This window comes from Hetaerina americana, unplaced genomic scaffold (assembly GCF_022747635.1).
Source record: "Hetaerina americana unplaced genomic scaffold, ioHetAmer1.1.p SCAF_2, whole genome shotgun sequence".
NCBI lineage: Eukaryota > Metazoa > Arthropoda > Insecta > Odonata > Calopterygidae > Hetaerina > Hetaerina americana.
The window spans coordinates 81,183,439-81,201,205 of record NW_027286763.1 but is presented as its reverse complement, the minus strand read 5'-3'; the positions used below and the strand labels follow the sequence as shown (position 1 = coordinate 81,201,205).

The window sequence follows — 17,767 nt, the reverse complement described above, 5'->3', positions numbered from 1 at the left end:
CCGCCGTGCCACTGATACTACACCCATAATAACGCCAGTCCGAAAGTTAAGTTTGGATTTTTTCCATGGTTTGCACGCGCGATGACCTCCGCTTATCACTCGCTTACTGATGTCACCATTAACCACGAGACAGAAAAGTCGTTCCTTCGCGAATACCACAGTCCCACATCACATTCCTGATTCAAATTTCAAATTCTCAACTTTTTCGAAAAGTTGCACTATTTACCTTATTTTTGAAGTAGAGCCGCTGGCCGAAGTTTCATATTCCGTAAATAAATTTCCGAGAGAAAAATACTTCAATCCCAATGGCCATCCCACGACACTGAGGCTAATTCGTAGAACGCGATGCGCCCACTTTAACGTTGGCTCTTTGACGGTAAACGCTGCATAACATGGTTAGAAGTGCCACATAGAAATTTAAAGCTTATTCAATAAACCCTTAATATGTAAGGGGCGAAAGAGGCACGCCAATACCACTCAAACCCATTCCAGTGGAGTTACCCGGGCTTCATTAATCCTTTACCACACTGCTGACGAGAAAGGGATGGGCCTTGAGAAAACTCGATTCTTGCGCGCGTATATTTTATGAATAAAAACACTTGAAATTCCGTCTGGAGGAAAAGGGTGTGGCACATAACACCACGAAGTGGTGCTGTACTTTCCGATCATACCACCCTCCATAATGATTCCGATCTTACTGTCATTTTGCCCGAAACCATTCCCCCCATGCCGTGTGGCCACCCTTCCCCCCGGCCACGCGGATGTGATTAGGGATTACGCTCCCCGGACTAAATCTGGCCACGCCGGACGAAACCCTCGGAGCCCAGAGCAGGAGAGGGGCTCTCTCACTCGGAAGGAGAAAGGGAAGAGGGTCAAGGCTGGTCAGAGCGCGTCCCGGACAGATGGGGGAAGAGGTATCGATTCCCATAACTTATCGAGTGTCGTATTCCCAGGCAAATGTTACACAACACCTCTCCCCTCCCGACTGGAATGTTACTTTTACCCGCGGATGATTTTCAGCCACCGCCCGAGAAAGGGAGCCGACGAACGATTAAAGGGGAATTGAAATTCGACATCGCGAGCGGGTGAAGCGGGGGAAAGTTCATTAGAATGAATCCTGGTACGCTTCGTTAGCGCGTTGAACTGTCTCCTTTTGCCATGGCTGCGGGGGTGATCAGCGGACGCGACGAGCGATAATTTGTCCACGGTGGGGATGAACGAGTTTGAATCACGAGCGAAGGGGATCTCTCTCGAATTGCGACACATGGAATTCAATGATCACGCACACAGACAAAAATTTGTTTTCAGGGACATTTTGAGACTCGTATATATTATTTTTCCGAGTAAGGTCCCGCACTGACTTCTGCATTCTCCCAATGGATCATCGAAGGAAAAAAAAACTAACAAACTACACTGCAAGCCACCTCTCATGGAGCGTGCGGTGAGGGATGTTAAACCACTGTTAAGTATTGAAGTACACTCAAATAAGATAAGTTGTAGTGCATTTCACTCGGTCGAAGACGCAAGGTGTTATTTTACTTTGGAGTAGCTTTGAATGGTATTGAATTTTAAATTAGCGCACTGTGAAGATTTTCCCATTGTGTTTTACGGCAAATTGTGCGTTAGAAATTGCATTCAGTAATCAGTTAGGTTTCCTGAATACCAAGATTTATAGTTTGTCAGTCAGCCAAGGGGTTGCAAGCATTGCTGAGTGAATTGGAAATTCAATGCAATAGATATGGGATGAGAATCAATAAAAATACAACAAATACTCTGCGGTTTTCTGGCAAAAAGAGGCCATTTTAAACTTTATAATAGGAGGGTAAAAACTAGAGCAGGTAGAACTGGTATCTTGGAAGTTTTTTGGACCAACACGATCAAAGTAGTAGGGACGTAAGGAGAAGAATTGCGCTGGGCAAAGAAGCTTTCACAAGGAGGAGGGAGTTGATGACGGGGACGTTGAGTAAGGTTGCTAAAAAAAAGGCTCGTCAACATTTTAATACGGAGCATAGTTATGTACGGCGCGGAAACATGGTCATTGAAACACGGTGATAGATAGTAGGTTGGAAGCTTTTGAAATGCGGGTGTGGTGAAAGATACAGAAGGTGTAGTGGACAGAAAGGAAAACAAATGAGGAAGTGCTAGGTATAGTGTGGAGGGAGAGAGAGGGGACTGTTGGGAAAAATAATAATAAGACAGGAAAAATGGATGCAAGGCATATTGACTAGCAATGGGATGTTAAGGGAGGGGTTAGGCAAGCGAGGCAGGGGCAGGAATAGGATAGGGATGTTGGATAGAAAGTAAGGAAGGAAGAAAGTAATCGAAATTAAAAATGAGTTTATTGTATTGTTGGAGGTCAGGTTGTGTTTCGTGGGAGAGGCCAGAGAATTACCGTTTTACCGTTGTGTCCGTGTTCACCCACAACTAACCTTAACCCGTAGATTACCAATAATAATAAATAATATCAGTTCGCGCGCATGTCTCCTTTCCTTGATTTCTCATAGCAGTCTCGCCAACCTATATGATTTTGAGTTTTAATCATTTAGTCGTCGTCAACACCGTACTCGTTCGATCTGCGTTTTTCCAATGCCTAATACATTGTCTTAAATTTGATCTCATCGAGCGGTTCCCATCCTGCTTTTCCAATTATCGTGCGATGCTTTCCATTTGTTTTTTTTAATCGGGAAAACCATTCCTCTTTTATTTTTTAGTTTAACAAATCAAATCACTCTGATCTACAGCAGAATGATCGGATTACTTGTCGGAGGATAGGACAGAGCCCATACGCGACGACTGGGACTCTCCTTCGGCAGTGAGGCATCTTTCGGCGGCGGGCGTAAATTACTGGGATGTACGCGAAATGCTTAACTTTAAGCGGGATATATCCCAAATGTTTAGAACTACCCCGAGAACCTCAGAAAAGTAATTACATTTTTGAAGACAAATGACATTTTTAATCTCTTATACTATTATAATATATCAACTGTATATAATATTTTCACGAATGCCCAATATTTGCTTATGTACTAACTACAGAAAGACTTTTTGATTCCCTCATAAGTGATGCAAAATGGCCATTGTTGCCAAATTACTCAATAAAAAACCTACTTATCTATTTACCTCCACGTGTGACCAAAACCTTGTCCAAATAAAATACCAAACTACACCAGTTACGAAGTTTTTATCTTGGGAGCCCTGCCAAGTTTTTATCTTTCCCTAACATTAATCCGGGGTCCATGCTACAGATTTCTCATCTTTCGCATATCTCATTCAATCCACAAATCGAAAATACCACGGAGCTGTAGTGGAACATCAACTCGAACAAACCGTTTACACCCCTCGGCAGCAGGAAAGTTCCTGCAACATCGTCGCTAAGTCCCGGGACAACGGCGAGAACACGAAGGCACTTTCATTTTCATTTCAGATGGAAACGCCCGAGCAAATCGAGACAAAGACTGACGACGCTAGAATACGCATTCTCTCGCGTGAATTATGCAACAGACAACTGAAAACCTTTCACTAGCAACGATAAATCTACACCAACGACGTGGAATTCATCTTTCGGTGAAGTGTAACAACGCAATCGGGATCGTGATGCTCTTTGGAGATAACGCGATGTCCCGGCTCTCTTATCGCAGAATGTTCAGCTGAAATACGGGATCGGAAAGCGGACGGAAGATCGGAGCGCACAGCGATATGCCGGAATAGCAATCCTTCCGTTTGATGAAAGAGAAAGAGGGTGAGTGAGCGTGTGTATGTATGTGTGTGGGTGTGTGTGTGTACATACATACATATATATATATATATATATATATATATATATATATATATATATATATATATATATAATATACACACATACATTATATATTTACACATGTGTAAATATATATATATATATATATATATATATATATATATATATATATATATATATATATATATATATATATATAATGTAGGTGTATATGTGCGTGTATATATTTTTTATTATATATATATATATATAAAATATGAATGTATCTTGCATGAATTGTCACGGATGTGAATGATAATTCAAACGACGGAGCGGGATGGCGTTAGCCAACAAAAACATAGAAAAATACATTGAAAAAATGACACTTATTCCGAAATTTTCAGTGTCAAGACCACCTTCCTCGGCGGAAAGACGAACTCGTGAACTCGTTATTTTTATATTTCACCTCGGATTAAATATAATATCCGAGGTTTTATGCCAAACATATTTTTATATTTAATAATTTTCTCCTCATACGCGCGCACATATTTATATATTCATTCACATGGAAATAGAAATAAGGAAAAGGGATGGGAACACGTATAAAAGACGAACACAGGTGAGGTGGGGAAGACGGGATCAAGCAGATCACAAATGCAAAAATTTTTCCTTGAACGGGACTTGAACCACGGATCTTTCGACTAGCCTGGCCGATGCTCGGTGGCTAGAGCATCTGCCTATGGAGATATATATTTATTTATACCGACCGGGATATGTGAATTTCACGGAAAAATATAATATGGCCGGTATCTGAGCCTTAACCGGTTTTAACTTTCCGGGAGAATGCCTTACCTCTGGGCTAATGTACCGGGGGCAAGTTTCCGTGAAAATACTTCACGGAAGCGCAGATGCTCATGGCAAACTCAAGACTAAGCTGATCTGACACTCTATCAAAATACGACTGAAATAGGAGTAACGTGGTCGCTCCTCATCTCATCCAGCAACGAACCAATTTTCCGATGCGTGCACAGCAGAAGTGTGTGACTGAGAATAAAAGCGCGTCTCCAATCAGAGCGAGGCGATCTGGGGGTTAATGCACAGCCGCTAACCACCGGACTGACACGAATCACGAAAATTACAACCCCAGGGATTCGTAATTTCCACGAGTTTTGATTGCTTCACAATTCAGACGTACCTAACTTGCTGTGGCGTTCGGAAGAGATCACTCTTGCATGAATTACCATTTATTAGACGTTATTTCTCTCGAATTCGCGAATAATTTTGCAGATGGGGAGCCAAAATCATTAATTATCTCCCCACATCTCGAAAATCATAGCAGAGGTATACTACCCCTACACTTACGGTTAACTAATGAAAGAAAATCGGGAAAAGATAAGAATCTACATTTGTCGTCTGATGAAAGAGTACGTATTTAAATTTTTTTAAGCTCAAAATATCAACCCAGATAGTGCGTCCTAATTTACCCGTATAAATGGAAAATCACCTTCATTAGCACTTGACAGCGCACACAAAATTAAATATGCTTTCATAAGTATCAACATTTGAATTCAAAACTTTATGACACCAAATGAATGAGTTAACTAACTAGTCAAGAAGACAACGCCTTTCCCTCTACATTAGCCACTCCCTTTCCGTGCTACCCATCCAATTACGCCTGATTCAGTCCTTGTTTGATTGATTGTCTCAGGGGCGAATATCTTTTGCACCGCATGGATGATTTTGCAATGTTACCTCAAACAGAACTCGGGGTTCTAACACGCGCATCCCCATCGGATAAAATCAATCCGACACTAAGGAAACACTCTTCTAGCAAAACGAGTAAAACTCTCGCATTATCGGTTAACCATAGTTGAAAATTTTCCCATCGATATTTAGCGACTATCCGTCAAGATTCATTACGTGAAATTTATTAATAATTTCGAGATAACGCCGACGCAGAGATACCACTACCAGCGGGCAATGGTCAACAATACTGCGAATTGTCAGAATTCATATTACAGGAACACCCGTGTCTTACACATCGACACTGGGCCAGGCTCTCTCAGAACTATTTCGGAGCCATTAGTGCGGACCAATAAAAGGACGCCATCTGTTTACCTGACTTGCACGCCCAGCTTTGACGAAATTGATTACACGTCCAAGAAAATACGGAATAACATCCACGAATATGAAGGAAAATTTGGAAACGACAGCCATAATACACGGGGACACATCCAAGGATCAGTAAGCGTTGAATTTTGCTGAACTACCTAACTTCCATGCGACAATTTCAAAAGAAAAAATCATTCACCTCGACCGGGATTCGACCTGGATCCCTCGATGTCTGGCCGAGCTTCAGCCAGTTAAGCTACCGAGACGTCTTCTTACACCCCCCAAAATGTTGGGGTTCTTTAAAGGAACAAGCTGTTGCGAAGAAATACCATGGTTTGCATAAAAAGGATCGGAAAAATTGATGAACGTATTCAGATATTTGCTACAATGCCTCAAAAATTTTCGAAGTACATCCCTTGAGCGTCGACACACTTTTTCCAGCTTTTCCACGACTGGGGAGGGCTCCCCGATAGGCGGATTCTGGAAGATTCTTAAGGGTACGCGTGTAAAGCTTATTTGACGGCAATTAGGGTCCCATGGTGGTGTCCTTTGAGGGATAATTTCACTTTCGGGAATAGGAAATAGTCTGCTGGTGCAAAGTCGGGACTGCTGACATCTCCCGCAGTTTCTTGTAATTTAACTACCTTCGGGCAATGTGTCAACCTCTTGCCAGTAGAAGTTGGTCGAAATTCTACATTTTCATGGGGTAAAACCGTTCACTTCCAAAGCACTAGATTACTTGAACATACAAATACTTTTTGTAGCCTAGAGCGTCTCAGGAACATTTCGCACATTTTCGACAGCCACACACTTCCGCTATCACCCCAAACTACATTACGCACATGAACTGCGCTTTGCTGTTAACCTGCCTTGATAACGTAAACTCGTTGAATATTCATTTTTTCAATCTGTCGCAAGGACCATTACCTACCGGGAGGTAGGATAATCTTTTTATTTCCTGAGCACTACCCCATGGACCGAATCGCTATTCACAGAACATCACCCACCCATGAGCGGGGCAGCGGTGGAGTCGGCGACCTCAGGACTAGCAGATGAGCGAGTCTGAGAACCAGACTAGTCCGACTGGACCCCGCTTGCTTAAGTGTATAACATCCGATACACCTGAAGTTCGCCGTTGCGTTGGCGAGTCAGTCGGGAGCGAATCCATCGTAATGTGATTCAGAGGAATTAATTAAATGAAGCTCATCATTCAACAATAAATGGTCCATATCCGCGTTTATCGCTACAGGCGCATCAATCAAAATAAACGTCACATTTTAGCTTTCAAAATGATCTGGCGGGGAGAATTCAAATTAAGATCTTTACTTCAATGCTTCTTCTTAATTAACGCTATACATTACGCGGCGTAACGGCGGCCTCTTACAATATTGCGGAAAGTCGGGCGAGTGAGGTGTATTCGCAAATTGTGCCATACCGATTACGAATGGGAATTTTCGATCTTCGCCGTCGTACTTAAGGTCATGGCTAACAGGCCAAGGTCTTGATTTCGTCGCGTGCGCGAAGTGTGGGAACGAAAAGGGAAAATTCAAATCTGTATATAGTATGCTGCATGGCATTTCTTTCACACGGTTCGGGTGAGCCCAACCGTTCACATAGTGTTGGGACACCAATGATTCCCTCCTCCGTTCTGAAAGTTAATCCACGGGCTCTGTACTAAATAAAATATTTGATTTTGTGTCTGAAGGGACTCTCATTCCAGTTTCTCCAACGATGAAAACCACATTCCACGCACATACTTTCTTCTAGCAGATACCGTCGAAAAATTCAATGATTCTTCTTTCAACTTGCTAATCTTTACTTATTAATTCACACTTTCTCCGATAAAACCAAAAGAGTTTTTCGAATGTTCCGATTAGTCATGTCAAATGCAGAACTGCCTCCTCTTCAAGCAACGCTCGTTTTACGCGACGAAAAATGATATTCATACTGAGATACGTCGAAAATAAATGCACACCCATTTGAAAGACGTAATTATTATCCGAGGTCTGCGCACTCGCATTATTTTCCGACAATGCCTCGGAATATAAATGGCGTTTGGCGATCCACCAGACTTCAAGAAACGGCTATGGCTTACGCGAATGAAACGCGAGCGGTGGAATGACCACGAAGGGCATTCCACCACTCCAATCTTACTGGAGTGCCACAATGCTTGATTGCGAAGTAAAATCGAATGGGAACCAGCAGCCGAGTTCCTCATCTCGCAAGACCCAGTCTCCCTTGTTTTTATTTTCATCCCGACCTCCCTCTCCCCCCCCCCGATCTTAGGCAACGAGTTCTCGTATCACTCCAAATGAATGGGACGGAGAGTCGACCGGGAGGGATGGAAGGAGAAGCTGGGCGGTGTGGGAGAAGGGGGGAACGGGCCGGCGCACCGCATGATTCGGCCCAATGAAAACAGAGCGTCATCTCATGAATAACGACTACACCCTCATTGATAATTCGTTTTGTAAAATTGGAAGGCGGATTGCGGGAGGGGGTTGAGGAGGAGGGGAGAAAGGGAGGGAGGGGAGGGTGGACGAACGACCTCGGACGCGGCAACGACGGACGGAGCGCAGGAAATACTCGCGACCGAGACTAAACTACGGGGTTCGGCGCGTGTGTTCGCCCGGCCGTGAGGATCGAAACCTGGGTGGTTGACCTAAACCTAACTCGAAGCGATGAACGAGAGCTATTTAAGGATTCGCACCCGCCTGGGTATTTCGGGGAAAGGGAAAGAACATTGAACGTAACGATAATGACTGATCCGTAATGAGACGCGGGACGAAATTCCTCGGGATGATATCGTCTGGAGAGAACATATTTGGTTACTTCAACGAGGGGAGATATCTTTCCGCTAGGAAACATCCATTCAAACACCAGAAAGGACGAGGTGGGCAGTAGAAACGACGGCGGTCGGCGGAGACCACGAAAACTATCGTTCCAGGATTCTTTAAATTCCATTAAGCGTCGAAAGCGCAGAAAAGTCAGCAAGGCTTCGGCACCCTAACTCCTCGATCATATGGCACGGAGTGAAAAGGGGGTGTGGGTCATTGTGCCTGTATTTTTACGAATGAACGGCTCCCGTAGCCAAATTTGATGAGGTGTGACATCTGGTTGCACAAATGCCGAAACGAGCGACTCGAAAATTTACGGTATCAAGGGGACCTCGGGCGAAATGCCATGCGTTGCTATGCGCAATGGAAACCATTTGTCAATTTTTGAATACCCTACCAGCCACCGCTAGGGTGTGTGGCAGGAGGTGAATACACACCAGACCAATTTTAACCCCAATATTTTTACCCCTAACGCGGTCGGACAATGTTATTCTGATCTCTTATCGTTCATCTTAAATCTATCTGTTCTACACTTAATCTCTCTAATTTTATAGTTCATCCTTTAAAACATTGAACAGCCATTGAACAGATTATGCGCTTTGTTTCACACCTTGCTGTATTTCTAAAAAGTCACTCGCTACAAAAGGTTTCCTCAGCGGCCATTTTCTCCACTTGGTAGGACAGTACTTGAATGGATGGCCAATGAAATGAGAATACTTGCAAAATCACGACCACTGGAACTCATATGAGTTTTAATCCGGGGCAGAAAGGAAAACAAGGAATTCATATAGTATCTACTTGGGGATCTATAAATCAACAAATATCGTTTACCGAATCCAAATCAAACCACTAAACCTCAAGTGTTTTACAAGGTGGCAATGATTTCACGGTAAACCCGTCAATAGCGGGACAGTTCAGATCCTCCAAGGAAATGAACTAGACATCAGACGGATCCGATAGTAGAATAGTGGGATTTAACTCAAGTGACTCGCGAGAAAAAGATGGATGTTCATTATATTTAACACGTACATAGAATATAGCCCTTTAATGCAAATGTGAATCTCTCAACACTGCGGGTCATCAGATGATTATCTTCAAGAACATACAACCACTCCACCACCTTTAGATTTCCAGAAATAAAACAAAAAGATTGCTTTAATTTCTCGCTTCCTTTTGGAGGGCGTCGATTTTCTATTTTGTTCACCAATAAAATTAGATACGTTTAATAAAAAGTTAACTTGAATAAAAATTGATTTAATTTTAATAAAATAAAAATTAATGCACTGCTATCTCGTCGTGTGTTTGTGTACAAATGTGTGTGTGCATATATATATACACATATATAGTAGGTACTTATGTGTATGTATGTATATACATATATATATATATACATATATATATACATATATATATATATATATATATATATATATATATATATATATATATATATATATATATATATATATATATATATATATATATACACACACATGCGATCGTTATTACATGCTATCACAATGAACCTTTCTTGGAACGTATCTCCTTCCCTCGCCATTCACCCACGCTTGATAATAGCTACGCATGCCGTCTTCATTTCCTTTCCCGATTAAAAGATTAAGTGAACAACAGAGAGTCAAACAATTATCTTTCTCATTCATAAATCGCGGCTTCCCCTCCCAAGGGAAAAGTCCGCGTCCGCTCATGGATCTGAATGGGAATCTTGATGAAAAGCGACCAAAATTTAATAGAAAGAAAGAAAACACAGCAATTCCACATTTACACTTTATTCAGACGACCATGGTTTCACCACTGCGTGGCATCTTCAGGTGTCAGGTGTCAGTCTGAATAAAGTGTAAATGTGGAATTGCTGTGTTTTCTTTCTTTCTATACGATGGAAAAATTCCACAGAGTAACGGCTAAAACAGCCTCTTAGACCAAAATTTTGTCGAGGAGGAGACGGGGTTTGATCCACTTCGCAATTACTCAAAGCAATGGTATTACAGCAACTATTTTTCGATTGGAATACGTATAGTATTCACCTATACGGGAGGAGTTCTCTCAGGAAAGCTACCAACTACCAGAGGGAATATTTCAATATGTCAATTGATACGCTCGCTTCAATCATGTAGTCGATATAGAAAAAAAACAAGAAACTATATGTAATTTGGTATCTATTCAATGCCTCCATAACCTGTGAATGAAAGGCTAACGCAAAAGAATTTACCCGAGCCTTCCCCTGCGGGCATTATGCAATACTGCCTCCATCGCCAAAGTAGAAAACAATTTGACAGACGTCCAGGATCACCAAGTCCTCTGCATGATATTTGCCTCCGTGATGGGCGGAGAACCGTATAGTGAAATGTTCGAAAGTCGATTTTTCGAAGACTAATGGTAGTTTTAAACAATTAAAATTTCCAAAATTTTCCGGGAAAAATATTTAAGCATAAAAATATTTACGCAACATAACTATTCTTTTTAAAGCATGGGAATCTACTGTTTCATACGTGTTTTCATCAATGTGTTTCACGTCAATCACCGACTAGGACCCCAATTAACACCTTTCGGTTTGAGATTTGATTTCTGAAGCGTTAGAAAAAACGTCAAGCGATGAGGATACGATAAAGAGTATGCCGCAATATACACGACCCAGATTAAGATGTGAAGATATATATTTATCTTCCCCGAGCACGTGCCCCGAAATTGATTTCCTCCACACACCCGATAGCATAAAAATGAGTCATTCGCGCATTTATTTATTGGTGTCGCCGCATATTTCTCTCCATGTGAGAGCATTTAAAAGGATAGAAATAAGTCTTTAAGAGCTTCACGAACTTGGAAAATTTTTCTCAATATTTAAATGCTTTCACCTTGTTCTCCGGAATGAATACTATGCCGAACGGCAACGTCTGACATTAAGGCACAACCGTGACTGGATCCTTGAGAAAGGCAATGACCTTCTCAGGCACGAGAAAAAGTCTCCTGCGTCTGAAATAGACCTGATACCTACGAATGACTCGCTAGGTGTCTAAGGACAAAGGGATTAGGGCAGCAGTCTCCAAACATGTTATTTACCCCTTCCACCCCCGCCGAAAAACTAAGTTCAAAGCTCGTGGGATTAAGTTTACCTGCATTACGACATTGAGACTCCCGAATAAAAGTCCCAGCTTCGGAAAAACGACATCGAAAATATCCCCAAACGTCGCGACGTGTGGCGAGTTGAAAATAGGAAAGCTTCTCCAAAATAGAAAAAAAATGGACCAGACACCCCAGCGGAGTGATCCCTCCCTATTCCTGAGGCGGGAGGGAAAGATCCCTTCTTCCCGGCGGCCGTCCCATCTCGGGGCGTCATGTGAACGACCTGCCCGTGCGTCTAGCCCCAGCACTCAGCTTGGCAACACGGCGAAGGGCCTCGGCCAACGCAGCGGCCATGGTTACGGCACTCAACCGCACGTAAGCTTGCTCCCTTCGTTCAACGCCCCTCCCGACCCCCTCCAGGGCCGTGGAACGCACACTCAACCCGTTCTATAGCACACACCGCGTCTCGGAAACCTCACACTCCGCCCAGACGAGTCGAAACTCAAGAGCGGCGACTCCGCATGAGCCTGCCATCTGATGGGGCTTTAACGTAACCCAGAACCCCGGAGTTCACGGTAGGACGCGACCGTAGGACTGTCACCTAGCGGCAAGGCGGCGAATTCGGTACTCTCGTCCATAGCACGTTCAAGTGGTTGTGAAGGCAGTGGATGTAAGAAATGCCAAGAAATCGATTAGGACAGCCCTTAGGGGCAACGGGGTCGAGTATAATGCTACGCCAACCATCCAGAGACCATGAAAATGGTTTTAGAAATCAATAAGTTTCAAGAGAGGAGACATAGAGAACTACGAGTAGACAAAGCCGCGCTATCGTGTAGATGAGGTTCTAACTATCCATGCATAGGGAGGGCTCTAATCGATTTGAACGGGAGCGCGGCCGAATATGGCCACAGAATCAAGTTATCGACAACATTTATGCTACTGAAGCAATTAAACTAGATGAAGAATATGCATAATAACATTACTAAACGAAATGCATATGAGGAAAATGTATACATGATGCACACATGAACATTGTTCTCAGGAAAATTAACATTCATGCCGGACATGAATTTAAAAGCCGTGCATGACCTTATTAATCATTTGAACATCATAACGACCATTAAATAAATCGAAATTCACTAACGATTTAAAATTATGGCTCCAAATCCTTTTACATGAAGTAAATGGATTAGGTACTACATGATTGTTGCTCGTTGTTGTGAGGTATCCAGTCACTTTATGGAGTTAAAGTGACACAATGTTGCATTGTGCAAAATAAATTTTGAATGCATTACATTATTTCCAAAATAATGAAATTCGCCAGAAATAGAAAGGTAAAGATAACATCAAAGTATGATGGTATATATCGTCGCAGGTACATGCTAAAAATGGAAGTTTTGAGATTCAAAAGGACACAACAGTAAGGAAACTAAGAGTATGATTGCATTGGCTAAATAAACATGGGTAATAACGCCAAAAGAGTTTGTTACAAGGAAATTGGGTGAAAATGTAAAAACAAGAGGAGTGAAAATTTTAGCATGAATCGTAGTAATGTATGGTCCCAAACTGAGTATTTGGGAAAGAAAAAAAAGCATCAATGCAGACTTTTGCGAGGTAATTACGGCGAAGAAAGGAGATGATAAATTGAATGAAAAATACACAATATAGCCTATGCATGAAAGAGGTAGGGAAAATATTGCTGGGAAATATTCAAAAAAGCAGAAAAAAGGATGTAAGATTAAGTGGCAATGGTGTGTAGATGACCATGATGAAGGGGAAACAGGGTATGCATAGAAGGGGGAGGAAAAGATTAGGCATTTTGGATGGCATCAAGTGAGGTGGAAATAATGTTGATTTGAAGAATGATTTGACGTGCTGCTTTCAGTTTTTGTGCCCTATAGCCCTTAGTTTTATAAAAGGCAATGGCATTGAGCAATATTTTTCATGGTCAATCTAAAACCTACATATGATCAGTAGATCACAACTTTCGATGACTTAAATCAACATTTCATCACTTGGAAACGATATATTTTAACCAAATAAATTACTTTATATTAAAATCATTTTCCTCTGGCATTTGGCAAACCTAATCAACAACCTGGAATGATCACGCAAAACATTAGAAAACACAATTTTGATCCTTCATATATTGAATAAGTATCCCAGCACATCCATATCATTTAATTGGAGGTTTAATCCAACTGGGAATAAATTAATTAACATTTTTAAGCATCCAAAAATGTATTAAGACTTCAAACTAATTTGTTTTGCAATGCAAAAGATAATATCTAAAAAATGTACTCACTAGCGAGGTTTGGTGAAGTAAAATGCAACAAGGAGTACTCAATAAAATATGAATTCAATGGACATTTATAATATCAGTTGAAATTCTGAAAACTATTCATGGATTATGACTTTACAATATTCTCTCTTTATGCTCAATTTAATGATTTTTTTGAGTTTAAATCAAGTTGAATAAAAGATAAATTTGATTGTGATCTCTTTCCTATGTGTGTATCAAGGGTTTACGAAAAAAATTAAAATATCAACATCACATTAACATGGTTGGGTGCTTCAGATTACTCTTAATGCTAACCTTGGAATCGTAAGGGATATGAAACAAGCAGAGTAAATGATATTCTATTGCTCTTGTGCATCATATGCCACAGTCCTCCTAACTCAACTTCACCTTTTACCTTTACTCCCTATCTCGTTTGGGCTCTGAGGAACTTTTTCCCCATCACTACAGCAATCCAGTAATGTTAAATTATTCCTGAGAAATCTTTATATGTTCACAGATGGCATCATTTTAGACAGACCAACTTTTAAAGGGCTAATTAACCAAGATAGTGCACTTTGTTAGTGCATATGTATTGTATTCTATTCTTATCAATAGTTTTTAAAAGGTATTATGGTGAGCACAATTTAGATGTCACATTCTAAGTAATATAAGTAGATTAATTCAGAATTGAAAATACCTTTCCATCTCTCACTTTACTCCAATTGTTACTTTACATAAATGGATGGAAATATTGGCAAGACTTAATTAAATGTATCTAGCACTAACTTTTACAATTTGCATACTTGATAATTGAGGAAAGAGGATGTGCACAATTGGATAGGATTGGATAGATTAATTCTTAAGATATGAGTTAATGAAGAAATGGAGCTTCAGAAATAGGAAGGGAAAGTCAAAGAGAGCAGAGACGAAGGATGAAAGAGAGATTAATAGGTGGTCAGATGTAGAAAGCTGTGAAATATGGAAGAATGAGTGAACACAGGAGATAAAAGAGGAAGAGAGTAAGACATTTTATATGATGCGAGGAATCAGTTAGGAGGAAGTGATTCGCTAAGCCCACCATGGAGTGCAGTAGTTATCAGACATCAACAAAACCTACCTCACCGCCTAACGCCAAGGATCCCGTAAGAATTATTTAATTACATCACATCTTACCTAAACAATATATGACAAATGCAAAACAGTAAATAACAAAGACAAGGACTGCAGTAGAAACTACTACCTTTAGGGTAGCTTACACCTTTACTTGTTACTATTCAACATAACTTCAACAAATAGGGACATTTATACGTATTTAAACATTTCTCGTGAATGATCATTCGGCAAACTAACATACTTTCACTCAAATAGTGAAGTACAGAAAAAGAGTAATTTTGGAGAGAAGTTTTAGAGAGAGAGAGGAATTTTTTAATCATTGACGTGACCAGTCCTTTTATTCCATTTAGCTGACTTTCTAACCAGTGAGAAAAATCAAAATGTGCACCACTATTGGAGTAATTTTACATTTCCGCATCCAAATACACTTTTCTGAGCTCTTCTGCATATGCATAAAACAATTTAAATACCTTTGCCAAATCCATAACATTTAATATATAAATCGAACAATGACTTCTTGTTTGTGTTCTCCTCTTGTAACGACAATTAAAAAAAACAGAATTTGGATAAAAGTCAGTTGTGAGAAAAAATGTTATCCTATTCGATATACAACCCACACCACGGATATGCGTTTTTTCACCTTTTTTTAATGTATATTTCCCATTTTTATGTAGGAGTATCGTCTGGTGCAGAATCAAAATTTGAATTGCCATATAATTCTTGGAACTCAGAAAAACTTATTTCCCGAACGAGTCACATGACCACTCAGTAAATGGAGAAGAATCGAAAGATATCAATATTAACAGAATATGCTAAAATTCAAATCAATTATGAAGAGGTAGTGGGATTGTCATTTTTTTAAACATAATCAAATTGATTGGTTGTATTCCTCAATCCCTCAAATGAGAACAAAATAATTACCAGGGCTACATGAATAAGAGACCCATTATTTCAAGATAAAAAAATTGATCCCTCACCATCAATTAAAATTTTGAAGCAGTACGTATTATCTGCCAAAATGAAAACGTAGCCAAACGATAACTCTACATAGGGACCAAATGTGCATATTGATAGTTTGATCAATGCTGCTGGACATTACATGAAATTACTATGGAAAAAGTGCTATAAGAAATGACAACTGAAAGGAGAAATAATTACCTAATCACTTGAAAGTACTTAAATGTAATGGGCTTGATTCAGGTATTTTAGTATTCAGATCAAAATAATGCCCTACAAGGATTTACCGAGAGCTATTTGTAAAACTATGTAAATACAATCCCCTAACTGGAGAAGAATCAGCTACTGAATTGCTTCACCTATTTCGTATAAGATATAAATAATATATCACATTATATAAACATTATACATACAGCACATTGCCATTAGCCCTTAAAGAATTTGGCATCAAATTTGTAATGAAATTGCACACCCCATCTCTTTGGTCATTAATTAAGGAGAGCTGTTAGTAAAATAGGAATTAGAAAAAGCTAACAAATGAGACTCCTCAAAAATAAAATCATCTAAGTCTAAGAGCAAATGCTACTGCCTTTTTAAAGCAGTACATACTTCTTCACACTAATAGCTATGGGCATCAGATATACGGAGCATTTTCCATTGGACACAAGTCAAAATCTTTAACCTGGTAAAAATATACTTAACTCTTAAATTGAAGTTACAATCATGATTTAATATAAATTCACAAATACATGTGTATTCATGCATGTTGGGGGGATGTGGTAGTCCATTGGATAGTGCATTGGACTACTAATTGGAGGGCCCATGTTAGATTTCTGAGAATGCCTCGGGGGATTCAACCTGTGTCATTTTAGTCAGATACCAAATCTTCCTCCGGGAAACCATAACCGGCACAGGGAAAGGAACTGACCTTCCTACGCTGATGCGTGAATTTCACATGCCATCGGGCTTTTGTAAGTGAGCTTTACCCTCACCCACAAAACCGACCTTTGGACTGATACCAGTGTGCTTGGAACGTGCATGTTACTGCTGCTTATTCCTGTGATTAATACGGAGGTTTGATCGGAAAAAAAGAGGCATGCAGTGAACTCCCATTAAGATAGGCTCCAAAATGTACTCTTAGAAATTTTTCCCAGATGAAACTTGAAGAGAGACCAATTCAAAAAGCTTAATTGAATTTTTGAAAGGGAACATTTCTAATTTCACTGAACATTAATGAGAATTCTCTTTTCAAATATCAGTAATGAGTACTCACCACTGAAAAGCATTGAAGTGAAAGTACACAAGTCCTTGGCCGTACAAGAAATTGGCATCTTTCCAGTAGTCAGATTTCAGACTGAAGAACTTCTGGTATGCTGACATAGCTGAAAAAAAATATTTTTCTTATCATTCACAGGAAATACACTAATCCTCTACATCAGGGAAAAGCAAAAAAAAAATTCATTCCTCAACCCTTAGAATGCCATGCGTAATCGCTTAATTTCATGCAAAAATTGCAGAGCTATTTTTTCAAAAAAATGCACAATTCATGAAAAATGTCTGTAAAAACATTATTGTAATAATTTGCTGAAAGTCAACAATACTTACAGAATGAGGTACAAAAAATGACAAAAAAAATTTAAAAATAAAAATTAATCA

The 17,767-nt window shown here is 40.2% G+C and overlaps 1 protein-coding gene across 1 annotated transcript in view; it reads right to left on the bottom strand.

Annotated features, from left to right (window-relative positions):
• Positions 1-17,767, bottom strand: part of Utx (Utx histone demethylase) — a 192,449-nt gene that overhangs the window by 166,268 nt on the left and 8,414 nt on the right. The window contains exon 4 of the mRNA XM_071585449.1: positions 17,385-17,493. Coding sequence (XP_071441550.1) covers positions 17,385-17,493 — 109 coding nt within the window. The remainder of the gene's footprint in view (positions 1-17,384; positions 17,494-17,767) is intronic.